This window comes from Alternaria hordeiaustralica (genome assembly GCF_023758085.1).
Source record: "Alternaria hordeiaustralica strain BMP 2776 chromosome Unknown scaffold_1, whole genome shotgun sequence".
Classification (NCBI taxonomy): domain Eukaryota; kingdom Fungi; phylum Ascomycota; class Dothideomycetes; order Pleosporales; family Pleosporaceae; genus Alternaria; species Alternaria hordeiaustralica.
Window position 1 is genome coordinate 3471641 of NW_026056773.1, and position 26161 is coordinate 3497801.

The 26161-nt window shown below is 53.5% G+C and overlaps 13 protein-coding genes across 13 annotated transcripts; 7 read left to right on the forward strand and 6 right to left on the reverse strand.

Annotated features, from left to right (window-relative positions):
- Nucleotides 1-341: 341 nt before the first annotated feature.
- On the reverse strand, nt 342-2390 carry J4E84_001114 (uncharacterized protein; the record flags this gene model as incomplete). The annotated part of the gene is made up of 6 exons (XM_049383748.1): nt 342-685; nt 746-936; nt 992-1327; nt 1373-2131; nt 2179-2273; nt 2325-2390. 6 exons carry the CDS (start codon nt 2388-2390, stop codon nt 342-344), a joined length of 1791 nt encoding a protein of 596 aa, XP_049249266.1.
- A 341-nt stretch (nt 2391-2731) lies between these two features.
- J4E84_001115 (uncharacterized protein) lies at nt 2732-3689 on the forward strand (the record flags this gene model as incomplete). The annotated part of the gene is made up of 2 exons (XM_049383749.1): nt 2732-2983; nt 3045-3689. The coding sequence occupies 2 exons, from the start codon at nt 2732-2734 to the stop codon at nt 3687-3689; spliced, it is 897 nt and encodes a 298-aa protein (XP_049249267.1).
- A 51-nt stretch (nt 3690-3740) lies between these two features.
- J4E84_001116 (uncharacterized protein) lies at nt 3741-4465 on the reverse strand (the record flags this gene model as incomplete). The annotated part of the gene is made up of 2 exons (XM_049383750.1): nt 3741-4307; nt 4364-4465. The coding sequence occupies 2 exons, from the start codon at nt 4463-4465 to the stop codon at nt 3741-3743; spliced, it is 669 nt and encodes a 222-aa protein (XP_049249268.1).
- Nucleotides 4466-4872: 407 nt separating this feature from the next.
- J4E84_001117 (uncharacterized protein) lies at nt 4873-8534 on the forward strand (the record flags this gene model as incomplete). Its single annotated transcript, XM_049383751.1, has 2 exons — nt 4873-5364; nt 5415-8534. 2 exons carry the CDS (start codon nt 4873-4875, stop codon nt 8532-8534), a joined length of 3612 nt encoding a protein of 1203 aa, XP_049249269.1.
- A 552-nt stretch (nt 8535-9086) lies between these two features.
- On the forward strand, nt 9087-10742 carry J4E84_001118 (uncharacterized protein; the record flags this gene model as incomplete). The annotated part of the gene is made up of 3 exons (XM_049383752.1): nt 9087-9253; nt 9307-9767; nt 9826-10742. 3 exons carry the CDS (start codon nt 9087-9089, stop codon nt 10740-10742), a joined length of 1545 nt encoding a protein of 514 aa, XP_049249270.1.
- A 500-nt stretch (nt 10743-11242) lies between these two features.
- On the forward strand, nt 11243-12164 carry J4E84_001119 (uncharacterized protein; the record flags this gene model as incomplete). Its single annotated transcript, XM_049383753.1, has 2 exons — nt 11243-11715; nt 11780-12164. The coding sequence occupies 2 exons, from the start codon at nt 11243-11245 to the stop codon at nt 12162-12164; spliced, it is 858 nt and encodes a 285-aa protein (XP_049249271.1).
- A 193-nt stretch (nt 12165-12357) lies between these two features.
- On the reverse strand, nt 12358-14102 carry J4E84_001120 (uncharacterized protein; the record flags this gene model as incomplete). Its single annotated transcript, XM_049383754.1, has 3 exons — nt 12358-12754; nt 12817-13919; nt 13974-14102. 3 exons carry the CDS (start codon nt 14100-14102, stop codon nt 12358-12360), a joined length of 1629 nt encoding a protein of 542 aa, XP_049249272.1.
- Nucleotides 14103-14487: 385 nt separating this feature from the next.
- Nucleotides 14488-15360, forward strand: J4E84_001121 (uncharacterized protein; the record flags this gene model as incomplete). Its single annotated transcript, XM_049383755.1, has 1 exon — nt 14488-15360. One exon carries the CDS (start codon nt 14488-14490, stop codon nt 15358-15360), a length of 873 nt encoding a protein of 290 aa, XP_049249273.1.
- Nucleotides 15361-15641: 281 nt separating this feature from the next.
- On the reverse strand, nt 15642-17038 carry J4E84_001122 (uncharacterized protein; the record flags this gene model as incomplete). Its single annotated transcript, XM_049383756.1, has 2 exons — nt 15642-16804; nt 16924-17038. 2 exons carry the CDS (start codon nt 17036-17038, stop codon nt 15642-15644), a joined length of 1278 nt encoding a protein of 425 aa, XP_049249274.1.
- Nucleotides 17039-17591: 553 nt separating this feature from the next.
- J4E84_001123 (uncharacterized protein) lies at nt 17592-19232 on the forward strand (the record flags this gene model as incomplete). Its single annotated transcript, XM_049383757.1, has 1 exon — nt 17592-19232. One exon carries the CDS (start codon nt 17592-17594, stop codon nt 19230-19232), a length of 1641 nt encoding a protein of 546 aa, XP_049249275.1.
- Nucleotides 19233-19456: 224 nt separating this feature from the next.
- Nucleotides 19457-21282, reverse strand: CCT7 (T-complex protein 1 subunit eta; the record flags this gene model as incomplete). Its single annotated transcript, XM_049383758.1, has 4 exons — nt 19457-19566; nt 19614-20970; nt 21023-21189; nt 21237-21282. The coding sequence occupies 4 exons, from the start codon at nt 21280-21282 to the stop codon at nt 19457-19459; spliced, it is 1680 nt and encodes a 559-aa protein (XP_049249276.1).
- Nucleotides 21283-21732: 450 nt separating this feature from the next.
- J4E84_001125 (uncharacterized protein) lies at nt 21733-22373 on the forward strand (the record flags this gene model as incomplete). The annotated part of the gene is made up of 2 exons (XM_049383759.1): nt 21733-21759; nt 21810-22373. The coding sequence occupies 2 exons, from the start codon at nt 21733-21735 to the stop codon at nt 22371-22373; spliced, it is 591 nt and encodes a 196-aa protein (XP_049249277.1).
- A 253-nt stretch (nt 22374-22626) lies between these two features.
- Nucleotides 22627-24669, reverse strand: J4E84_001126 (uncharacterized protein; the record flags this gene model as incomplete). Its single annotated transcript, XM_049383760.1, has 1 exon — nt 22627-24669. The coding sequence occupies one exon, from the start codon at nt 24667-24669 to the stop codon at nt 22627-22629; it is 2043 nt and encodes a 680-aa protein (XP_049249278.1).
- Between the last annotated feature and the right edge of the window lie 1492 nt (nt 24670-26161).

Here is a 26161-nt window from a genome sequence, read left to right on the forward strand (position 1 = left end):
ATTATCCGCTGACTGACTAAGAAGCGAATTCTGCTCACAATGTACACAGCCAAAGTCCCTAGCAAGACGAAGGAGCGAATGCTACTGCTTTGTCGCTCGCGAATCGCAGAGCAGACGGAAGACGGAAGAGGTGACTTCGCGTTTCATGTTCGTCGCTTCCAAAAGGAGCGAATTAAGGAGAAAACCGCATGTCACTGCCTAGACTGGAAGGAACCGCCTAGGTAAGCAGATCAAGACCACGAACCTTGGAATGCAGCCAATGCCTCGAAATGTAGAGCATGTCATGTCATATCGAATCGCATTGTTACTCGCACAACAACACCGACTTCCGAACGCAAATACTACTCTGCAGCAGGAATCGCATCCAACGCCCTCTTAAACGTCTCGACCAACTTGCTTGTCTCCTCCAACCCAACACTAAAACGAATCAAATCCGCTTCCACGCCCCATTTCGCACACCAATCCAACTCGCCATAATGCGCCAAAATGACATACGGCGAGCTGAGTGTAAAGTTTGTACCCAGACTAGGTCCTTTCACTGTATCGAGGTTGTCAAAGAAGGCGATGGCGTCGGCTTTTGTGTAGAAGGTGGCGGAGAGGAGGCCGCCGTAGCCACCGGACGGGTTGCGGCATTTCTCATAGAAGGGGCGCGTTGGTGAGGTTTTGGGGTAGTTTACTTGTTTGACTGGAGGTTGTGTTAGATGGGTGCTGGTTGAAAGAGATCAGGTGTGGAAAAGATACGTACCGCGAGGATGTGCGCTGAGTACGTCGCAGATGGCTTCGGCGTTGGTACCGATACGATCGATTCTTGAGACGAAGTCACGGCTGTTGCGCTCGAGGAAAATGCTGTCTTCGGCCCAGTGGTTGTCTTCGTAGTCTTCTTCCCATGTGCGCTTGAGGAGGGCGTAATTCTTTGCTTTGGGGTTGAGCACCAGTCTGTACATTCCATGTTAGTGCGTGTCTTTCGTCAGTGGCCAGGATTGATGCTCACCCTCCACCCATGACATTGCTGTCTCCGCTGAACACCTTGGTCAGACTGCTGACGACAACGTCCGCATACTGCAAAACATTGACATTGATGAAGTTGCCAATCGTCTCATCTACGACTACGCAGAAGTCGTACTTGTCGGCTAGTTTGCGTATGCGCTCTAGGTCCGGGGATCTGAGTAACGGGTTTCCAGGGAACTCGGTGAAGAGGGCGACGAATCTCTCGCCACCTTCTAATCGTTGCTCGAGGTCGTCCAGCTCTTCTGATGAGCCGAAGCCGTAGAACTGTGAGCCGGGACCAAACTTCTCGGTGATTTTCAAGGTGTCGATGTATGGGAAGCTGAAGCTATTAGAGTGGTACAGACGCGGAGACTGAAAAGCTTACCCATAGACGATGGCCCTCTTTGAGCCCTTTGCTCTGAGTAGATTCCTGTGAGCGTTGAAGATGGAGCTCATTCCCGTGGGGTACAGATAGACGTCATCTTCGGAGAAGCCTGCTACTGGCCTCTTCCTTGCCGCGTCATGATCCAGGGTCATTGCTTCCGTCAAGCTGACGTCCGCTGTTAATGAACCTGCAATGCGCCTTCGAATGGCCAACTTTGCATTCTTGGTTTTTGAGAGATCCAAGTTGCGTCCGAATCTTTCTTCGACGAACTGCGAAGGATCTTGCACTTCTCCGTTGCCGTTGGTGGATGTGTCCGAAGCGCCCAGGTCAATCGACGTCTGCTTCTGATACCGTCTGGGTCCTTTGCACACTCTTGCTGGCTGGTTGACAGTGGAAGCCTCTACCAAAATGCCCTCCTTGAAGAGCTGAGAGCAATACTCTGCTCTACGACTTGAGACACCATCTCCGGAGTGCTGCCAAAATGTCTTTGCGATGCTGAAGCGATCTTTTGGGAAGAGGACGGCTGATACTCTCGGTGAGATAATTTGCAATTCGTCAGAGCGAGCTCTTTCAGCTGCCGGTACGAAATCCAGAATCCGAACTTGTGACGCATCCAGGTCTGGTGCTTGTCGCAAGAAGAATTCTTGACACCTCGATGCGGTGGTGTTTGTGGGGAACAGCATTGCACTCTCTCCCTCCTTGCCATGCTTGTCGACGATTGCAGCCGCAAAGGCTTGTATGATCTTATGTATGAAGAATCTTGTCGTGGTTAGTATGCGTTCGTCATTTGCCTCGCCACATAGTACCTAGGATAGCCAGTCTTCATTTTGCTGATGACCCATTCTTCACCCTCTTCATATCCAACGTTTGCCCGCCATGTCGGCAGTGACACACTAACCGCCTGCCTCTTATCAGCCTATGATATGGTAGTCAGGAGTGAAGTTGGACGCACGTGCTCAGTTGCCGGCGGCAGACTCTCTCCGACTTCTACATCGTTTTCCAGGACCATGGGCGACATGTTGCAAGCACGACCGAGAAAAATGTGGTAAGGCAGGACTAGAGAATAGCGAAGACACCAGTAACGGGGTAGGGAAATGGGACGTAATGGCGCAATGACTCCAACTGCACCATGGCTTATTCCAAAAGCCGATTAGCTCCGACTTCGGCACTTGGGGTAGGAAATTTAAGGTTATCGATAATGCAGCGTCACTTCCTCCGCGTCGCAGTGGCAGTCCGGAACGTCAGCGCATCCACATATGCACCCTCGACTCGCACTGGCCCCACTTTGGCGTTGCTTTCTTCTGTAAGGGTTCAGCCTAGCTCTCGATAGCCAGACACCTGAGCACCGCGAGCACGACCATGGACAACCTCACCCCTTCCGACCTCTTCTCGCCCTCCAAAGCGCGTCAGCAGCGCGCACAAGCCCAGGACTGGGCGCACATCGACTCATGGCTGTCGTACAAGTATGCCGGGCGCACGGTGCCGACGTTCGAGCGCAACGAGGAGACGCTCAAGGTCCTCCGCGAGCTGTCCATGGCAAATGAGCGCGCCGACGAGGAGAGGACCGTCATGGAGCGCCTGGAGAGGGAGGCATTGAAGGAGCTGGACGAGGTATGAGAACTGCAGGTCCGCATCAGCTGCCGCGCACCGAGCACCCTGCTCACAACGGTAGGTCCCAAGGAACGAAGTCGACGAACGCATCCTGTCCAGGCTGCAAGCGAGCCTTACCCCCGAAGGCGAGCAAGCGCTCGATGCACTCGCATCCACAGCTGTGGCTCTCAACCTACCGACCGCCAACCCCGAGAGCATCGCGCATGCCCTCATACAGTACACGACCGCGTCGCAGAACCTCACGAACCAGCTGCAGCATATCCACACGCTACAGAGCTACCTGGACAAGCAGCAAGCTCTCCTTCGAACCCAGCTCCACGAGCTCCAAACGAACCCCGCCTTCGCAACGCCGTCCAACCTCCAGCGCCAGACGACCGAGCAAACGCGTCAGGTTAAGCACCTACGCACCAAGATCCGCGAACACGAAGACAAGCTCTCGTCCCTCCAGTCGTCGCAATCGCGCAACATGACGCCGGGGTCCAAGAACGTTGGATCTGCCGAGGCTATAACCGACATGCTGGAGCAGCAGAAGGCTCTTGATGAGCTTCGAGAACGCGTAGAAGGCTTGGAGAAGCAGGTCGCAGAATTCGGTGGCTTGCCTGCGGACAAAGAGGCGGCCAGGAAAGAGGTGGGCAAACTGGATGTTAGGCTTGACGAACTACGGAGGAGACGGGATGAGTTGTTCGAGGGGCTGGTAGGACGGTAGTGATACAAGACGGCTATAGAGACTACGCTACCCTTCGAATCCCATCTCCGCCTACACGGGCGCGTCCGTCAGCGGCACATACTGCACACCATACAACTTTTGCCGCTCGAGACTTCCGTCCTTGTTCTTGTCGATGACATAGATATGCTGCGTCCCGCCTTCCGCGACCGGAACGAAGAGCCGGCCCGGAGCTTTCAGCTGATCGGTCAACGCCTTGTGGTGCACAGCTGCTGCAGCCCCAACATGAATAGCATCGTACGGCGCGCCCTCGGCCCATCCTTCTCGCCCGTCACCAGTCACAAACTTGATTTGTCCCGACTCCAACATCTTCCGCCCATCTTCTGACTTGCCCATATTCGCGTTCGCCATGTCGTTCAACGGCTGGATGTGGTCGATGCCAATAACCGTGCCGTTGGGCGCAACGAGGTTGGCGAGGACAGCTGTGAGGTAGCCCGAGCCAGAACCGACATCCAGGACTTTGGCCCCGGGTTCGAGATAGTCGAGGAGTGACTCGCACGCTGAAGCATGCATGTGTGGTGCGGAGATGGTGGCCTTGTGCCCTAGGGGTTGAGGAGAGTCATCGTACGGTTTGGCTGGGGCAAAGTGCGCGCGATCAACCTAGCGACTGTTATCATACTTGAACATGTTGGCTCATCAAACATTCGCAGCCCTACCCGTAACATGGCATCTTTAACACGGTCAGACCGGATCAGCTTGTTCTTTACAAGGTTGGTAATTAGAGCTTCGTTAGTCGCCCCAGAGCTTCGCCAAGCCATGCTGAAAGCTTGACTCTGTGCAGTTACAGATTGGGGCTTGAAGAAGAGGGAAGGTCCGCGTACGCGGTTGAACTTAGTGGAAAGAGGCACCGTGGAAAGCAGTACTAGGGGAGCAAGACGAATGGGGATGATTTAGTTAGACAGAGGTATGCTCATATAATCAAAGACCAGAACAAGCTTGAGCCTAACGCGATTATGTGTGTCAAGAGCTCATGATGCATGCACAGCAAGTACACCGGTGTACATGTGGCAAGCGCGCCCAGGTTACGAGCTCGTGGAGCTGTCAAAGAGGGGTGGGTGTGATGTAAACGCGCCATAACTAATCCCTGCTTATCGATAAGCCTCCGCTCCCAAAAGTTCCAGAGAAATTTCGCGTCGCATGCGCTCACACCTCACGAACCACCACCATGGCACCTCCCGCGACAAAACGCAGAAAGCTCGAGCACAGCGACTCGGAGGACGGCAGCGAAGGAAGTTTCGCCGATTTCGACGGCGACAACGGTGGAGTCGCGCTGGATGGCAGCGATGCCGAGGATGCGCTCGACCACAGCGATGCGGAGATGGACAGCGCAGAAGAGGTCCAAGACGACGATGATGAGGATATGAGCGGGGAGGAAGCAAACGACTTTGAAGAAGAAGAGGACGTCCACGAGAGCAGAAAGCAGACGACTGCCGGCAAAGCGACGAGCGCGTCCAAGCCGCCCAAGAGATCTGCGCCCAGCCTGCAAGACGGCGTATACACTGCGGAATCCTTCAAGTCGAACATGTTCAAGCTTCAGCTCGACGAGCTGCTCGACCAGGTCAAGCTGAAGTACGGTAAGAAGGAAGCTCCCGCAGAGAACGCGATGCGCACCCTCAAGACCATCATCGAGCAGATACCCAGCCGCGAGCCATTGCCAGTATGTGAAGAATGCTTCGAATGGGGTCAATACAAGCTAATCAACCGTAGATTGCTGAAGCCGAGAAAGCGCTTAAATCAGCCGGTGTCGCGGTGCCGTTCCCCAGTCCTCGCCCTCCCAAAGACGCCCTGTACAAGCTGCAGTACGAACGACCTGCGAGCATCAACGCGACCGGCAGTTACCCGCTCAAAACTGCGACTCGACACGACGAAGGGATGTCAATTGATCTGGTTGTGACAATGCCCAGGAGCCTGTTCACAGACAAGGATTACCTGAATCACCGATACTTTTACAAGCGCTCGTACTATCTGGCGTGCCTGGCTGCTGGCATCAAGGCTTCGAAGGAACACAAATTTCAATCATCCTTCGACTTACTGAACGGCAATCAGCTTCAGCCTATCCTAGTTGTACGACCGAGCGGAAACGGCGACGCGGACGACTTCTCGAGCTCCAAGTGCCAGATCAACATCCTGGTCGCGGTACCGGAGAACACCTTTCCGTCAAACAAACTGCTGCCCACCTCGAACTGCGTGCGACCAAAAGGCAGCGACGACGAAGCTTCCACCAAGACACTCACTCCAACGCCATTCTACAACAACACACTACAATCGGATGCCAATGTCACAGCCTACCTCAAGCTTCTTCACGGCACCGCTTCAAGAGCTGATGCGTTCAAGGATGCTTGTATACTTGGACGTGTTTGGCTGAAGCAGCGTGGCTTCGGTAGTCAGATTCGCAAAGGAGGTTTCGGAAACTTCGAATGGGCTGCGATCATGGCTATACTACTGCAGCCAAACGCTGGCACCGGCGCACAATCTGTCTCTTCAGGATTCAGCAGTTATCAACTGTTCAAGTCGACGTTGCAATTTTTGTCCCGAGGTGATCTCACGAAGAAACCGTTCATCTTCCAAGCCACAAACATCAACATACCCAAGGCCGAGACTGCGCCTGTCGTGTTCGATGGCCCTCGTGGACAAAATATCCTGTTCAAGATGACACCATGGTCCTACACGCGTCTACGATCCGAAGCGAAAGCTACCGTAGATATGCTCAGTGACTCTGTGTTCGATCACTTCGACGCGGCATTCATTCTGAAGACGGAGTTGTTGAAGTACCGTTACGATGCCACACTTGAGATACCTCTTGCGTCGCTTGGACTCGAAAACGCCGGTGAGGAATATGACCAACGCGTCAGCGAGACTTGCAAGAAAGTACATAATAGTCTGACTCGCGCGCTTACCGACCGCATCTCGGCTTTGTCATTTACCATGCCCGAAGAAGAGTCGTGGTCGATATCCTCGCGACGTCCCCAGGAGAAGCAAAGCAGAAGCATACTTGTCAACTTCGCTACTGATCCCGCCAACGCCACTCGCACTGTCGACCACGGTCCTTTTGCTGAGAACAAACAGGAAGCTGCAGCATTCCGAAAATTCTGGGGCGAGAAGGCGGAGCTCAGGCGCTTCAAAGATGGCAGCATTCTTGAGAGTGTTGTCTGGGCTGTCAAAGACGCATCTGTTTCCGTGATCGAACAGATCGTACTCTACATCCTTGGCAAACACGTGGGTGAGAAAGTGGCGCAATCAGCCAAATTCTCGAGCGATTCGTTCGGACATCTCATACCAGCTGGTCGCATGCAAGGACAATCTGGGACCGCGCCATTCTTGCCCATCATGAACGCTTTCAGTGCTATGGAGAAGGACATTCGAGATTTGGAAGAGCTCCCACTTCGCCTTCGCCATTTGAGGGCCGCCGACCCACAACTCCGATATGCGTCTATTGACGTTCCTGCTGCAGGCCATACTCCCGCCTCTGTCGTATTGCAATTCGAGGGTTCTGGTCGCTGGCCGGACGATTTGTGCGCCATACAACGGACCAAGATCGCTTTCCTGCTCAGGCTAGCCGAGCTTCTATCTAAGCTTGAAAATGGCTATGTTGTTCGCGTGGGCATGGAAAATCCGTCACAACCAGCGCAGAACCAAGCATTCCTCGATGTTACCGTCGCTGCAGGCTTCACATTCCGTATCCGCATCTACCACGACCGTGAACCTACGCTATTCGACCGCCAGATCAAGGACAAGTCATTGGATGGACCATCAAGGGAATCCGCTGCTGCATCCCTGGCACTCTACAAGCGCGAGTTTGTTCAGTCCCCTATGCATTCGCAGGTACTACAGACATTATGTACCCGTTTCTTGGCCCTCTCGCCAGCCATACGGTTGACGAAGAAGTGGTTCGCATCGCATCTTCTGGCTCCGCACTTCTCGCCTGAGCTTATTGAGCTTCTCGTCATCCGCACATTCCTGCAGCCGCACCCATGGCCTGTACCCACGACCGCAACTACTGGCTTCCTACGAGCTTTGTCTTGGATAAGCCGATGGGACTGGAGACATGTCCCATTGATAGTCGACTTCTCGACAACGTTCTCCGCAAACCCCGCAGATTTGGAGGACACCACATCTAAGGGCATGAAGTCTGAAGATCTCGACCGGTTACGGACGCGCTTCGAAGCATGGCGTCGCATAGATCCAGCCATGAACCGCGTTGTGCTCTTTGCTGCAACAAACCTTGACGAAGAGGGCACAACCTGGACTGATAAAGCGAAGCCTGAAAAGGTTGTTGCTGCACGTTTAACGGCGTTGGCAAAGGCGGCTACACAGGCTGTTCGAGCGGACGAAGACCGTCTGCTGAAGCATATCAACAACAGCAAAGATGTTGCTAAGTCACAGAACACATTCTCGCCCGAAGCACTCTTCACGCCCGGTATCTCCGACTTCGACATCACCATAATAATCTCCCCGAAACACACGCTCAAGCAAACCAAATCCAGCAAATCCACTCCCAAATTCAAGAACCTCGACCTCCAGAAGTCCACGACCAGCTCATCACCGGCCGCACCACCGCTCCCGCAGCTCTTCGCACAAGACCTACTAGAAATCTACGGCGATGCCGTGCTCTGGTTCTGGGACCCGGAGACACTGGACAAGATCGTCGGGCTGTGGAACCCGGTTGTCACTGCGCAGAGGAGCTGGAAGGTCAAGCCTGGATGGAACAGTGTTCTCGTGGCTGGCAAGAAGGATGACGTTGAGATTAAAGCGAATAGAGAGGGTATTGTGCATGAGATTAAGCGGTTAGGTGGGGAGCTTGTTAAGAGCGTTGAGGTTAAGGCATAGTTTGTAGGGTGGTGGACGATAGTGACAAGACATATAGGAGATATTTCGAAGGAGTAGTTCAGTGGAAGCAATACCCAAACCAAAGTATTCTTTTCGATGCAGGCATCACGGCGCATTGTTTTCGCTAACATATCTTGCATCCTTAGTCCGCTATCAATACCACCATCTCTGCATATTACCAGGTATAATCAAGTTTCTTCCGAGTAGAACGCGGCAGCAATCTCAACAGTACCAACAACACACGTGACGAAGGTCATAGCGTAGTGTTTTAGTATACAGATTCCGTGGAGTTCGGCCGACGTCACGTGAGCGCTTCGCTCAATTTGGCGTGAAGGATTACGCCCGCCTTAAGAACCCGCTTCCTTTGGTCCTGGCGGGTTAGTGCGTTGGTACGCCGTTTCTGTTGTATTGGATTACGCTAGGTGGATGAGGGATAATAGAAATTTAAAGAGACGGTGCGTGGATGAGGAAGGTGCATATAAATAGGATGGTGTCCTGGAGGGCAGAGTAGACAAGACCGTCGTGGTTTCTGCAATGTCTCCAAATGCCGGTATGAGAGAAACTATCCTGAAATCAACTTTTGGGTCTTTCGTGGGCGTAGAAGAAGATGGATTGAGGAGGTATCTCGGAATCAAGTACGCCGAGGTGAAGAACTGGCTCGCAGCGCCCGAACTCATCACTTCGTATGGCAACAAAATCGTCGATGCTACACGATACGGGTAATTTACCCTCTTGCTTTCCATCCTGCAGGGCTGCATACTAACTACACCAGACCACGCGCCCCAGCACCAGACCTCTGCACATTCGAGCAGTCCACCTTGATCCAATGCACCGTCGGCACCGCACCCGAAGTTCCCATGTCCCACTCGGAGTGTCTCAATCTGAACATCACCGTCCCGTCTCTTCCCACGGAAACCGGCAGTGCCCTGCCAGTCATGGTATTCATTCACGGCGGCGGCCTCATTATGGGCGCAAACTCTTGGCCGCAATGGGATCCTGCACGTCTTGTTAAGATGAGCGCCGATATTGGCATGCCAATAGTTGTCGTCAGTGTGAATTACCGACTGGGGGCACCGGGGAACCTGACGAGTGAGGAGTTGAGAAGCGCTGGGTATCTGGGGAACAACAGTCTAAGAGATCAGAGGTGTGCTTTGAAGTGGGTGAAGAAGTTCATCGGTGGCTTTGGAGGTGATGGAGAAAATGTTACCGTATTCGGGGTTAGTGCCGGTGCTGGTATGTTATTACAAGTCGTTATCTCAACGTGGATTGCGAGTGTGCTAATGTGAGACAGCCTCCGTATTGCATCATCTGAGTTGCAAAGAACCATTGTTCAGACGTGGGATCAGCATGTCTGGGACACCACTCATGCTCAAACCACTCTCACCCGCTGTGGCCGAAAAGTCTTACAAGGCTGTTCTGCAAGCCCTGGGACTCGAAGACGCTTCCACGCATGATCGTATTCAGAAGTTACTTGCCATGAGTCCCGAAGACTTGGTCCAGAAGATACCAATCAAGATTCCACTCGCTCCATACCTGGATGGCGACATGATTCCCGAAGCGCCCTCATTCGCGAACTTATCAAATGGTACGCTCCAGAGCTTGCACAACACTCGGTGCGAGGAGTTGTTGATCGGCTCGTGTGCAGACGATGGAAACGTCTTCTATCTCATGGGTCTGGGTTCGCGTCTTCCTGGCATCGCATCCGCAATCCATACATCCTTCTCCCGTAACCTCTCGGCATCGGTTGCTCAAATCGTCTTATCTGCATACGGTATCGCACCTTCAACTCCAGACGAAGAGGCCATGACATCCATCATCAATTTAGGAACGGACATCGCGTATGGGCTTCCTGCATCGTACTACGCGCGCGCTTTCAAGGGGAGGGCTTCCTCGTATCTCTTTACTGAGCCCAATCCCTGGGACGGCATGTTCAACGGGAAGAGCGTGCATTTGATGGATGCAGTATTCCTGTTTCAGAACTTTAATGAACATATACCTGATCAGGCGAAGAAGACGGCCAGGAAAATCGCGGAGGACTTTGTGGCTTTTGCGTACGGGCGGGCTGGTTGTACTTGGGCGGAGGGTCAGACTAAGATATATGGGCCAGACTCTGGCGATGTTGACAGGCTGGAGACATTAAGACAAGAAGGAGCTGTCGATCTCGATGAGGTCAGTGTGGCGTGGGATTTGTTTGTTGCTGGGAAGTAGCGAATGAGAGCTTCTAAGGTCTGGTTGGCCACATTCGTGTCGAGCACCCGAGTTCTCTACTTGGTCAGTCACAACAGCAGCAAAGGTTGCGTGGTTGTTGCTCATCTCATATCCTCTAATGCATTTCGGCATCGGTTTACCGAAAACGAAAATGCACGTCGCTCGCGAGTGTCCGCCGAGCGCTTTCACCCCCGCACGCCCCATGCAGTTTAGTGCGGGGTAAACTCGGCTCTGTACTCAACTCCCGACGTGCAGTATGTGGGGTCTTCGAGCACATCCCCACGCCCCATAACCCCAGCGACGACGATGTTTGCCGCGCAGCTTAGCCGGGACGATGTTTCCGATCGGCAAACATGCGAGAGCGATGGTGTAGTAAGGCATACCACGCTATTCTTTGACGGCGCATGGTATTTTCTTCCTTAGGAACTCGAGCATTGATCTTGCAAAGCACCATCAACCTCAAGCCTCGAAAACGCTGAAGCAATCAGTAAACAAACGACATGTCGAAACCAGTATCCATTGTGACAGGCGCCGGCTCCGGCATCGGCGAAGCAGTCGCAACCCACCTCTACAGCAAAGGCTTCAAAGTTGTCGTCGCAGACCTCAATCCCTCGTCCGGCGAGCGCGTAGCCAGTGCCCTTGGACCTGACGCCATATTTCATCAAGTCGACGTCTCATCATACAAATCGCAAGCACAGCTCTTCAAGCGCGCGTATGAATGGGGCGGCAACCGTCTGGACTTTTGCCATGCCAATGCTGGTATCGATGATCGACAGAACATCTTTGAGGATATGGACAAGGAGGAGCTGGATGAGGACGGCTTGGTCAAGAAGCTGAATACGAAGACTATGGAGGTCAATCTTGAGGCCGTCATCCAGGGACTGTGGCTGTTCAAGTATTATGTTAGGAGAAGTAAAGAGGCGGGTGGAGGGAAGGGCAAGTTTGTTGCTACGAGCAGCGCAGCAGGGTTATAGTAAGTCGTTTCCCCCACACTTCTCAGTGCTTGGAGAGACTCAAGACACTAACGAGACCCTCAGCGCCATGACACAATGCCCCCAGTATACCGCCAGTAAATACGGCGTGATCGGTCTATGCCGCGCCTCAGGCCCCGTCTTCGTCAAAGAAGGCATTACCGTCAACGCGATCTGCCCTGCCTTCATCCCCACAAATCTCTGCCCACCAGAAGTCGCGGCGCGCTGGCCCAAAGAGCATATCACACCTTTGTCTACAGTGAACAAGGCCATGGACGCTTTCCTCGCAGACGACAACTTGACAGGCCAGGCGGTGGAGCTATCACAGGAGAATATCTACTTTAGACAACAGGTTGACTATCCGAATGAGAGTCAGCGTTGGATCGGCTTGGAGAGTGATAAGATCTGGGATGTGGGGTACAAGGAGCCGCCGAAGAGGGCAGGGTACTAGGATTGAGAGTTGTATCAATCAAATGTCAAGTTATTGGCAGACGCGATGTGTTTGGGTCAACACAGTCTCGGTGGTTCAAACTGAACCACAAGTTCGATGTCATGCGTTTGTGCATGTTCTTGAACTCGTGGTTGAGTTCGAGCCACCTAGACTGTCTTGAGTCATCATCTCTATGAATACCAAACTACCCAGGTCAATAGTTTAACCCTTCCTTTTCTGCCTTCTCACTCTCCTCCCTCATGACCTTGGCATGCGTCTCACTCCTCGGCCTGATCTCGCATTCAAACGGCTCTGGTACACTCATAAACCCTGGCTCCATCTTCGTATTGACTTCCACCTCCTCTCCATTTTTCCCTTTCTTCTTGTTGAGGTTGAACCCCCAAAGTACGCGCGATACGTTGATGAAGAGCGAGCGCTCGGCGACATGGACACCAGGACATCCACGCCGCCCCGCGCCATAGGTGAAGTGATCGCGCTCCAGAGGATCGGGACTGTTCATGTAGTGTGCCGCAGACGCAGTGTGGTTTAGATAGCGAGATGGATCGAAAGCCGTGGGGTCAGACCAGAGCGTTGGATCGTTGTGTATCGCCCTACAATGTGAATTAGCTAAACAGCACTCAGTAAGACGATGGGAAAGGAAGAGAAAACATACCACCAATTCAACACAACAACACTTCCCTTAGGGATAAACCACCCCTCATACCAATCATCCTCACTACTCGCATGTGGCATGCCAAACTTGTTCACCGGCCTCCACCTCAATACTTCTTTGATCACACTCCTCACATACGGCAACTTCTCCTCATCCTCCCACGTCGGCAGTCTGTCTCTACCAATCACTCGATCCAACTCTTCCTGCGCTTTCTTCTGCGCCCCAGCAAACAGCACCATGCAAAGCACAAAGTTGTTCAGCGTCGACCCCGTAGTCTCAGACCCCGCTTCAATAAGCCCACCACACGTATACGCCGCAGCCAGATCATCAATCCCCGACTTCTCAGGCCCATTGAGGTAAAACGTTTTCGTGAAGCAGTCTTTCGCGACACCAGCATCTGTGTCTTTTTTCAATTTGTTCCATAAGTCGAGGTACACTTTGCTGTCTTGTTCACACAGCTTTTGCCCATGTGCTCTCCAGTTACCGAACAGCCATTGTGGGAGTGAGGCTAGCGCGGGAAAGGAATCAATAGCCCACGCGCCGGGTGCGGTGTTTACAGTAAAACGGTCGATGACGCCGTAGATACGTTTTATGAGCGGGTCATCCCAGCTGGGTATGCGGTAGCCGTATGTGACTTGCATGATGACGCTCGCGGAGTAGCGGCGGTTGATGGACATGAAGTCAGCAGGGTCGCGCATTAGTTGTTGCAGCAGGACTTTGCTTTCAAAGTCTTGCACCGGTTGATAGTTCGTGCTTGCTGTTAAATTGAGGAGCGCATGGCTGTGCTTGCGGATACTGCGCCACCTGGGCCCGTATTGCATGAAGAGTTGGCGGCGGCCCGCTGATAAAACGTCCTGAGCCATGGGGGCTGGGGCGCGGGAAGAGTAGATGTTGGATTTCTTGTCCATGAGGTCTTTTACGGCTTGCGGTGAGGAGAGCCAGATGTAGTCTGTTCCGCCGATCTTGGTGTGGAACACATGGCCGTACTGCTTGCGCCAGGCGATGGCTTTCTCGCGGACGGCTTCGGTGTCTGCCAGTTCGAAAAGGGATCCGACGAATGGGTGGCCCTTGGGACCTGGTGGGAGATGTCGACGTCTTCGGTCCTGCAGTCAGATTTAGCGATGATACGAGACGGGTTATCTCATGGACTCTGTTACTTTGATGGCGTTGGGTACGACAATGAAGTATATAGTCAAGAGAAGAAGTAATGGTGTTGTGGCAATCAGCCCAAGTTTAACGATAAAAGACGATTGCGATGTCGTCTGGACAATGTCGAGGATAGCCATTTAGGTATTTGCTGTAGCAACGTAGAGAAAATCGGTAACCACTTGAAAGCCCACCCCGAAGCACCTAGACAGTAACTTGTAATGTGACTTTTCTGTTAATATAACCTTTAGCTTCAGACTTTCCAAACTTTAACGTTCCTGTTCGTGAGGATGCATAGTTCCAAGAATTGGGGTATACCTAGGTAATTCGTGGACCCTGCAGCTTCCCCGCAACATGGGCCCCACAAGCCGCTGTACCCCAGGATTCTACAATAGGATGCTAGTGAGACCGGGTCGGCATTGGGGATGAGCGAAAGGTTGTGAACAACCAAATATGCCTGGACGGTAAAAGGTGTTCAAGGCAAAACGATTCGAAAGCCGCAACACCCAACACCCCATCCTCACCATGTCGTTAGAACGCGACGCCTCCGGCCGAACATTCATCCACCACCCTTCCGGTCAACGAACCCACTACATCCTGAATGACTTTACCGACCCATGGAAATCGAGAGAAACAATCTTGATACAACACGGTTTCGGGCGCCACGCCGCCTTCTGGTACCACTGGATCCCCGTTCTATCTCGCAAATACCGTGTCATACGACGGGACTTGCGAGGCCATGGACACTCCAGTTACCCGAAAGATTCGGAAGTGTATGATTACTCTCTAGAGACGATCCTAGGAGAAATGGTTGATACGCTTGATCAACTTGATGTCGAGAGAGTGCATTTCCTCGGCGAATCGACAGGGGGCATTCTGGGCGAGATATTCGCGGCGAAACACCCAGAGAGGCTGCTGAGCTTGACTGTTTGCTCTACACCGACTTATCTACCTCCAGTGGCTTTGCGGCTATTCGCTTTCGGTAGGAAGGATTGGCCGACGGCGTGCAGGGAGCTTGGGTCGCGGGGTTGGGCAGAGGAGTTGTCGCGCATTCCGGGGACTATCCCTGTGACGGATCCGCAGTATCTTCCGTGGTATTTAGAACAGATTGCTGTTAGTGACGGTGAGGGATTGGGCCAATACGCAGAGTTTCTGTCGACGTTGGATGCGAGACCGTGGTTGGAGAGGATAAAAGTGCCGACGTTGATTCTGTCACCGACACAGAGTGCTGCCGTGAGAGTCGAAGACATGAAAGCTTTAAGGGAGAAGATCGAAGGAAGCAAGCTCGTGCTTGTCGAGGGCCCTGGACATGAGATATATGTCACTCAAGCGGAGCAGTGTCAGCAGGCGTTTCTGGGATTCCTGGAGAATCTGGACAGGGATATCACTGAAGGATAAATTAACCTAAATAGTAATGGGTGTTTTACATTATGGATTGCTGCATGTATTATGCGCAAAACGTACTCGCTGGTATCGCTGTGGACCATTTTAACGGCTCAAAAAAAGAACGACCGCCCAATGTCTGCATCAAACGCCGTCAATGCAAGTGTGGGTGGGTTTTACCATCATGCTCCTAATGCGCCGCTATGCAATAATCATAAAACATGTGAAGCCAAAAACGTGAATGCTCGGTGCGAAGTGTAGAATGCACCGGGGCCGGTGGTGTGAAGTGTGGCAGATCATGCGTCCTGTCGCTCTCGTTCTCGTCGTTCATTCATATCCAGGGCCATCTTCTTGCTAAACTCGTAACAACTGATCATGATGGCGCATGCCGGTGCGATCTTGAGACATCGGGCAGCCCAACCCTTGAACAAACCTGGCATGCCTTGCTCGCGGTAGATGTGCATCAGGAATCGTGGCATGGATTGGTCTTCTGGCCGTGTCGAGTTCGCAATGTCTTTAGCGGTCTCGCCCATGTGCCGCGCGACTTGTTGTCTTGTCTTTCCGACGTCGAATGGGGTGGTGACAAAGGCCGCGACTGCTCCTGACGTAGCACCAGCGATGAAGCTATCGACTAGTGTGTCTCTGTGGTTTTCCTGACTTCGAGATCTGCTTCTTCGTCGTACCCTCTCCTCACCACGGCCCATGCGGAACTCGAAACCATCGTTTCTTGCCTCTCTCCGTCCTCGTTGGTCGGTCAGAACATTTCTTGTGGCTTCATAACCCCACCAGTAGAAGGCCGAGAAGGGTACGTCGCGCCAGAGGGTCAATGTGAGGCCCCGCCATAGACTGAAGACTCCTTGGTTGCCGACCATGTCTTTCAGTCCGTCCATTGTGTCTCGAAAGTGGCCGGCGGCGGTGGCAGTGGAGTTCGCTGCCTGCATTCGCGTTCGGAATATCTCGATCGGGCCTACCGCTATCGCAGCGAGTATCCGCGCAGTCGCTCCTGCCACTAATGGTATGTAGGCATCGGATACGGTTTGTCGTAGGGGCGAAGCTTGTGCGGTGCGTAGCCAATCGTATCCGGCGAAGTAGATGACGTTTGCAGGTACTGCCATGACCAATGTGGGCGACAGTCCTCTCCAGAGTGTCCGCGGACCCTCATTCTGTGCGATCTTGCGTAGCCCGTCCCATGTGCTATTTATTGTTTTCCGTTCGACCTCCTCTACCGCACAGCTCAGATCGGCGGGGTTGATGGGTGCCATGGTAGGCCCCGCCACACAGAAGGGTGCCTTGTTGTTCATCCAGAAGACTTCTCTACAGCAGGACGATATGCCGAGGTTGGGGGGCAGATCGCGGAATTGAGTGAGCGTTGCGCCATTGTACCCGCGCGGCCGTGACGCTGTGCTCGAGACGGTTTCTTGTGATTGTAAACGTACGCGGACGACATCGAGGGGTGTGACTGGTGGGTGTTAGTATCAACTTCCATGATGCGAGTACCCGAATGTGCAGAGTTCAGACGGGATAAGAACAACGCAGTCGGAAAGACACATGTTGAAGAAATGTGCAGATATTGCATACCTAGTAACGACGTGAGGACACTGCCAGACACTGCCGACAGCATCTTTTGTCCGAGCGACACATCGCCCACACCGCTCGGGTCCGCTTCCTCGGCTCGCTGGGTGGCCGTGGCCATGGTGCCGGTGGTCGGGATGGCAGCGGAACGGCGTGTTACCTCTCGGCGGTGAGGGTGGTGGTGGCAGAGGGCTGGATGGGCAAAAAGGGCGTACTGCGCATTGTTTTCTGGGGTGATAGGCAGGCACGAGTGGTGACGAAGGCGACGGGAAGCTTTGACGCAAGGACTTAATTATCGGAAGGAACTACGCACTTTTGGCGCGTCATTCCCGCGCCGCCCACGTTGCGCCCCCGCCGAGTGATTGGACCGCCGGCCGAAAGTCAGAGGAAAGGGCGCTGGCTTATCAGATGGCGCATGGGTCGGGGCTAGATCATGCATCGAGTGGCGCCCTTCATCGCCTCGCCGTGGCTTCACAGGCCCCTTCATGCACGCCTAATCGCTGTGAACGGAACATTGTCCTGAGTCACACTCCGTTGTATCATGTATTCTTACTAAAAGCCTGCTGCTAGCCTCTGCATTGTACCCTGCACGCCCTATTGCCATCGACACCTGCGACTTCGGACATACCGCATCTAACCGACAAGTACTACCGATCTTGGCCAAGTTTGTTACCATGGACCAGAAGGACGTTCCCACCAACACCGAGGCCGAGCTTGAGTCTTTCCGCCAGAAATGGAGAGAGGAAGTCACTGCCCGGGCCAAGGGTAAGGCGCCTGCATCGTCGGCATCCGCGAAGCCCACCGCTACTTCCTCATCCACCGGCAAACCTCATCCAAGCAAAAGCAACGCGCAGGATGCTCAACATCACACTCGTGCCCGAAGTTTGAGCCTAGAAGGTGGTGACGAAGTCAACTCATACACGTACCACAATCTGGGCGAGAAGCAACATGGCCGGAGACTTGATGAGACCAGTGCCCGGACCGCTGCCGCTATTGCTGAGGAGGCAGAACCAACATCGGCATTAGAACACTATGAGAAAGCCGTAGAGAAAGAGAGTCAAGGTAGTCTGGGTGATAGCGTCGATCTATACAGAAAGGCGTTTAAGCTCGACTCAGGAGTCCAAGAGACCTACAAGGCAAAGTACTTTCCGCCCTCATACTTCAAGAAACTCAAGGCTGCACAAGCGGCAAGTGCAGCGGCTTCATCAGCTGCTCCGAAACCCCGGGATCCTAACCCATCCAATGCCTCCGCGACAGTGCCTAATACCGCCCACCACTCCCTACATGGCCTCTCGCCCTCGTATCAAAACCTCATCAGCGAATACGCCAGCACCTCCATTCTCGGTGAACTACCGCCAACGGAATTCAGTCCCGCGCCACCAAGTCCTATCTCTAAGATCCCGGAGGAAATTATCGTTGAGATACTGGAGCAACTCGCCGTACAAGACATAGCATCATTTGCCCGTCTAGCCCAAGTATGCAAACGCCTCGCCTACCTCGTAACCACCGAAGACCGCGTCTGGAAACGACTAGCTATCGGGCCCGAATATGGCTTCGCATCCATGCACTACAGCTGGTCATGCGAAGTAGGCGGGAAACCACTTGAGGAAGACCAAACTGGCGGAATAACCCTAGGCACCGCCAACCTCGACCTCTCCGACAGCGAAGAACAAGAACCTGAGTCTGAACCACTCTCTCCAGCACTTCTGACCCAACTTCTCGTGCCAACTCCCTACCCCACCTACCGCGTGCTCTTCCGTCAACGCCCGCGCATCCGCTTCAACGGCTGCTACATCAGCACAGTAAACTACACGCGCCCAGGCCAAGCCGAGCCCACAACCTCCTCCTGGAACTCACCCATCCACATCGTAACCTACTTCCGATACCTACGCTTCCTCCGCGATGGCACGTGTATCTCGCTACTTACCACGACCGAGCCCGCAGACGTAGTGCCGTATCTCTACACCGAACACATCCGTAAGAACCACCACAACCTACCCAGCGCGCCGATGAAAGACGCCGTGCTGGGCCGCTGGCGTATGAGTGGACCTGAACCGGGTAGTGGAGAACAAGAGGGCACGGTGCATATTGAGAAGCCGGGAGCGACGCCAAAGTACATGTACAAGATGGCGCTTAATTTTGGTAATGCGGGCAGAGGGGCTAAGAACAACAAACTGGTTTGGCAAGGGTATTGGAGCTATAATCGGTTGACGGATGATTGGGCCGAGTTTGGGCTGAAGAACGATCGTGCGTTTTACTTTAGTAGGGTTAAGAGTTACGGGATGAGCTGGGATGAGAGGGGGATCAAGGAGTAGGAGTCGAAGATGCGGAGTTGAATGTTAGTAATGAAGGACTGCCAATAACGGTCACTGAATCGGCAAATAGTTGTGAGAAGTCCATGAATGCTGCACAGACGTGTGAACGTGATGTTGTTCAATTCTTCCTTTTCGCATTATTCATAGACAGCTGTCTCTACGACGTGGCGTAGCATAAGCGTGTCCGTGTTGTGGTATACACCCCTTCTCTTGTCTCTGTGTCTTTACCGTCTGGGCATGCCGCGGCCACGTCCCCTTCCGCCGAGTGCCCTTTGGGCGGCGCCTGGTGGTAGCGGCCTGTTGGGTGCCTGTGGTTGCTGTGACTCCTGGTTCTCTGCTTATTGTTAGCACTTGCTGATTACACGACATGGTTTCACATACTGATTGTCTCGTCAACGCTCAAGATGAGGCAGGCCGCCTCTGTCGCCGCCTGCAGAGCGTTGACCTTGACCAGACTAGGCTCCCACACGAACTTCTCCATGTTGTTTGCTATGCTCTCAGTTGTGAAGTCGACACCGGCCCAGATGTTGCCCTTCTTGTGCTCTACGCGAAGGCGGTTGAGGATGTCCGTCGCGTCGACACCGGCGTTGTCGCACAGTTGCCTAGGAACGACCTCGAGTGCCTTCGCGAACGCCTTGATGATGGGTTGCTGCTTGTGCGGGATGTTACTGTCGGCGTAGTTGTGTAGGTATGATGAGATCTCCATCTCGACGGCGCCACCTCCGGCAACAATGTTCCTGTTCTTGATCGCACGCTTGACGATCATGATCGCGTCGTGTAAGCTTCGCTCGACCTCGGCGATGAACTGCTCTGCGCCACCACGGAGCACCAATGTGCAAGTCTTGGCCTCTGGGCAGCCCTGGAAGAAGTTGAAACGCTCGCCACCGATCTGTCGCTCGTCGAAGGATTCGCAGGTTCCGAGATGCTTACTCTGGATGTCGGAGCAAGTAGACTGGAGGCTCGCGCCCGTTGCCCGGCAGACACGGTCGAGGTCGTCTGCGGCAACTCGTCCGGCACAGAAGATGTCTCGGTCTGCAAAGTACTGTGTCGCCAAATCGCCGATGGGGAGCTTGCTCAGAACAACCTTGGCACCCGTCTTGTATAGCGCTTCCATCTTGTTGTAGATGATCTGCCACTCTGCGTCGACGATCGCCTGGTATTCCGAGACCTGCTCCACCCGTACCTCAGCGTTGTCCTTCTCACTCTTGAGCTCGAGTTCGACGTTCAGGCAGACGATCTTGGGCTGCTTGAAGGTCTTCGGTTGCTGCTCGAAACCGGCGTATGAGAAGGTCTTCTTGAATGCGACACCGTTCACGAACAGTGAGTCCTGGAGAGCACCACCAGTAATCTTCTTTACTCCGATGAGCTTCTCGTTCAACTCGTCCTGGTCGAGCGAAAGTACGGCGTCCACGACCATCTTTGTGAAGAAGTCGGCGTTCCTGTGAATGAGCTTACTGCTCATGGCGGTCGCGGCGAGCTTCTGGAGGGTATCCCGCTGGTTGCCCTCGGCGGTGTCCACAGCAATCTCCATGATCTTGTTGACAGCAAGATGCGACGCTCTCCGCAGACCCTTCATGATGGTCTGGCTGCTGACTCCCTGCTCGACAAAGTCCTTGATCTCCTTCAGTATCTCTCCGGCGATGACGACAACGGACGTGGTACCGTCGCCCACTTCGGCATCTTGCGATCGTGCGATATCGGTGAGGACGCGGGCGGCGGGGTGGACGATGTCGAGAAGCTGCATGCAGTCAGTATTAGTGTATATGATAAGATTTTGTGGCATAATCTACCTTCATGACGGTGGCGCCGTCGTTGGTGATTGTCTGCCTGCCATTCTCGTCCACCATGAGCAGATCACCGCCATACGGACCTAGGGTGCCCTTGATCGTGGCCTGCACAGCGAGGCAGGCGTTGATGTTTGATATTACCTGCCCGCGACCCTGTGACTGATCGGTACCTGAGGCTGTAAGCTACGTGTGTATCAAAAAGTGTCGAGGCACCTACCCTCCCGCAACACCACAATGGTCGGTGTTTGACCGCCGAACGACATGCTGGCTGATGGTGCGAACACAAAAACTTGGGTTCAGGTCGTGGAAGCTTTGGAACTCGAACAAAGCTGGCGGTGTAATGTGAGGGGTATGCGCAGCCGTATGTTTCCAACTTGTCTGCGGGGAACGCGTTCCCGTGAATTTTCCATTTCCAGGGCACGTCCGTCTCGTTGCCAAGGCCGTCCGTGCCCTTGTTGACAACCTTCTTCCGACCTTCTCTCAACCTTCCATGCGTTGTGCCACAGTACGCCATCGCATAACCCCCAAACCTCCAGCCTGCATTCCCCGTCGTCGCAGCATCCATACGATCAATCCCGTGCTGCGTAGTGACTTTGACACGGCACATGTGACTTCGTGACCGCTTCGTCTCATAGGGTGAACCTATCGCAGGACTTGCCATTAGCCCCGATCGCATCCACAGACTCTCTCCCGTAAGCGCCCATTCTACGAGCATGCCGGCCAAGACATCTGCCAAGAAGGTCAGGTCATCCCGTACTCGTGGTCTTTAGTGGCACTGACGTGTGTATAGATGGCGCCCACACCCAAGCCAACGGAGGATATCCGCCTACGTCGTCTGGACCGCCGTTCTAAAGAGAGTGTAGAGAAGCAGATATCGCTAGCCGAAACCATATCGCCTTTGGATACATATCCACCATTACTGCGCATTCCATCCGAGATCCGGAGAGAGATCTTCCGGTACGTCTTACCATCGTCAAACAAACGCTTCATTCTGTACACCGACTGCGACTCTCGATCCATCAACAGAAAATGGAACAAGAACTGCCGCCCGCATCCAGATAGACATTTGACTCTGGATATTCTGCGAACGAACCGCCTGATCTATCACGAATGCCTACAAATCATCTATTCAGAGAACCAGTTCCATTTCTATGCATTTAATTATCTACCTGTTCTCGACTTCATACGCCATCTCAGTCCTGAAGCGAAGAACCAAGTCCGCAATGTGCGGCTTACGCCTTTGACGGATAAGCAGGATGATCCGCCGGCGTCGCACGATGTCTTCTGTACCGTCATGCATGACTCTCTTCCTGGACTCAGCCAACTACAGGCAGATCCCGTTGTCTTCTTCTAGGAGGACGGCTAGCCTTTCCTTCAATTTCAGTTCTCCACCTGTCCAGTCGTCGCATCTAGGTACATAGGCGAATCTACGAGGATGTGACCTTGCGTATAAGGCATACATGAGACATTCAATCATTGTATGGCAGCCTTTTTGTCTCCAACGTATGGCACGATCAAAACTATTCGATGATGCTGACCACTCTAGACTTCCTGTGACCCCAATTACTGATCACGCTGAAGATCAGTCACAAGCTCAGATGGCCTCATTATTGATGACTGGACAGCTCAGCCGGCATGGCTGCCGTGCCAGTGAGCCTTTTCGACCTGGAATGTTCTTCGATGATCGCCAGGAGATCTTGATGTTCCGAATCAGAGGCAATGTCATAAGGGCTCTTGCCCTCTGCATTCGCTTGAAACGGATTTGCTCCTCTCTCGCATAAGAAGGATGTTACTGTGGCTCGAAGATCCAGATCCCATTTGTAGGCGCCTGTCCAGAAAGAAACAGCTTGGTGCAGCACGGTTCCCCCGGATGTTGTCATCGGTGCATTCATATCCCATCCGCGGTTGAGCAAGACATCCATGACTGCGATGATGCGGCTTGGAACGAGGTACTTGTCGGCATCCGACGTGGTCTTGATCAGCCATGAGCGACTCATGAGCTGTCCGGCCAAGGTCGACCAGGTGTCCGGCTCGGCTGGCACCGCTCCATTGGCAGTGAGCAAGTCCACCATGGCCACTTGTCGAGCGCCTACAGCGAAATTGAGCGGCGTTAGGGTTGTTGAGTAGCCAAAAGGAACTTCGTTGACGCTGAACCCCGCTTGGATCAGGGTCCTCGCCATAACCACTTCTCCCAGCAGCGCGGCGAAGTGTAGCGCGGTGACTCGCTCTGGACGGCCCCGTTTACGCACACTCGAGCGCCAGAACCCCTTCTTCTTGTTAAGGATAGCTGTCAACGCTCCATGATCTCCATCGCAAACAGCCTCTTCGGTCCGATCCCGTGGTTGGCATCCGACTTTACCAAGGATCTCTTTGCGAGATAAGGGCTTTCCCTCGGATGTTGCCATATGCCTGGGTTCATCCGAGCTCGGAACCACTGGTTCTGCTTTTCTCGGGCTAGGAGAATAGCCCTGTGTCCAACTTCCATCCTCTGACGGCCTCCATTCCACTCTGTTTGATGCAGAAGGTTGCGATTTTCCCATCGGAGGGCTGGAATCCACCAGAGTCATGTTCTCGGATATAACACTTCGAGGCGCTTTCCAAGGCCGAGCAGCCAGTACCATGGACACAGATGCTGAGTCGCTCCCAGTAGGTTCTGGCGAGGCTTCCAAGCTTGTTTCGGAGAGTCTGCTGCGAGGTCGCTCTCCTATCGCATCGGTCTCGGAGGGTCTCGCACGCGAGAGAAGCGAAGAAAACTCAAGGTGCTCTACGCTCGTTTGCAGCGATTCTTCGACTGCCTTCAAAGAGGCTTCTCGGTTTGCCTCCGGTATCATGGCAAGGCAGGATTTCGCAAGCGCACGGTTATTGAGCAAGACGTAAATGTGAGCCATAAGAGCCAAGGACTCCAAAGACGAAGCATGCCGTTTTCCCAGTAATCGTCGTCTTGCTTGTAAGGCCTTCTCGCATTCGGTTCGTGCACGGTCGAGTTGCCTCATTCGGACATATAACTGAGACAGCAAGTGCGTCGCGTTGTGAATGCATTCACGTTGCTGATCAGAGTCTGCTGGCTGGTTGACAAATCCGATCAGAGCTTTTGCAGCATCTACAGGTTCCTGAACGTGGTAGGCGCAGACTGCAAGCCTGTAGAAGAGGCTGAACACGTCACAGAATGCGCGTTGGCGCGTTGACAGCCCTTGCAATATTCTGAGTGCTTCTTGGAGTAGAGAGTCCGCCTCGTCCCAACTTCCGGAATCGAAGGCTTGCGAGCCTGTGCTCAAGGCCGCTTTCGCGAAGTCGGTATCCAGATCATCGTCCGAGTCGGATGTCTCACGCTCTTGTACACCTTGAAGCGGAGCCGCACCTCGCAAGACACTGAGAGCTCTCCTAGGGCTCTTTGTTGGCACCGACTCCTTTCGATCTTCTCGTATTGCTTGGATAGCCTTCATCCATGGCAGACGATCGCTATCGCTAGAGACCTTGGGTGAAGTCTGAGCTACAATGTCTTCCTGTGGGTTGGCTTCCGGAGTATACATTCCTTTCACGATAACCTCTTGCGCATATTGCATCAACGTAGCCTCCGTATGAGAATACCGCCATGGCGGACCGACCTGGGATGATCGTTGTAGCTTCTTAACCATTTGTTGAAGCTTCATGACATCTGGTGCAGGACGTCTTTCGGCCTGTATAGGCGCAATATAGGAGAGGACCCTGGAAAACGATTCAGCGGTTGAAAACAATTTTGGTGCAAGGAAGGACCTACGCCTGAATCAGAAGTAACGTAGTTCTCAGATTGTCGCTGTGTCTGTGTACAGCGGCTCCCATCTCTTCAATCTGCTCCTTATTGTTGTGCAGCTGGACAAGGCGTTGCGGTTGGAACACAACGCTGGCCTCTTCGGCCTCTTCCATCCTGACAGCGCTGACGAATGAGTTCAGGCTATCTATAGTCTGACTTGCATCCTCGACCTGAGTTGCCAGGCAACTCCACATTCGACCATCTCCATCATAGGGTGGAGGTGACCCTGTCTTGGTCTTGCTTGCGACTTCTGCCAGTTTGAGGTGAATCTGGTAACACTCATTCCCAAGCGACTTCACCTCCCCCACAAGATTGTCAAGGGATGCATCGCAATGTTTCGCGTCCAGGTTGAGTTCGGAAAGAGATACAAACAACGCCCAAGCCGTTTTGTTCAGAACCGAAACTGCGGAAGATGCATCCGCCGGTGTGGTTGCAACTCTCTCCATCGCAGATGGTCGATATTTGCATTGCGATGGGTGTGAGGCCCAGGAGAAATCAAATTGCTGGCTGCGCAGACGCTATGCTATGCAGTGTGACGTGAAAAGTACCGATAGCTACACAGGTCGTGGCTTACGCCATGAAGCAGTGGATCATGCGGTGAGCCTGACCGGGAGAACTACTCAACGCTGGAGTACACAGCGACGCCGATCTGGAGCTTTGCCGTCCAATAGACACATGGAAGAGATATTGAAAGTCTATACCATTGGGGCCGGCGGGGTTATTGGTTTCGCAATGCCCTTGCTTGTGCACTTCGACCAAGGGCCGAACACAACTATCCCTATTGGTCGATGCGCGCCATGATACGCCTGTCACATATCTCTCACGAAGGGCTTTGCGAATGTGATGGAAAGAGGCGTAGACGTACGAGCAAGATGATGGGGCCGAAACATATCCCAATGCGTCCATTTTGACCTCCGCACCTCATTCCGAGCACATGGACCTCCCAGCTTACTGGGCTGATACGTGTTGCGACTCGCAGTGGTACTTCGCATGTCTTGGCTCTATCTCCGCAGTGGGCGGAGCCATCTCTGTGGACGCAGGGTGCGTTGACAATTTGGCGTTGGGGTACGCCACGGGCTTACATAGGCGCGCCGCACATAGCAGTCTTACGCGACGGGCTGAGCTGCGCAAAGTGAGCTTCCGATCGAGCCTTGCTCGTGTAATCGATCTTAGTGCACCAAACAGAAATATATCGACCAGAGGGCAGCATCATGAGATTAAGTAGGACTTCAGCATTCTGACGATACCAAGCACGGATAGCTTCCGCCCCCAGAATTGGGCACTCTGCATAAAGAAGGGTGTGGTAACACAGCTGGTGAGACAAAGATAGCGAGACTGCGCTGCCACAGTCA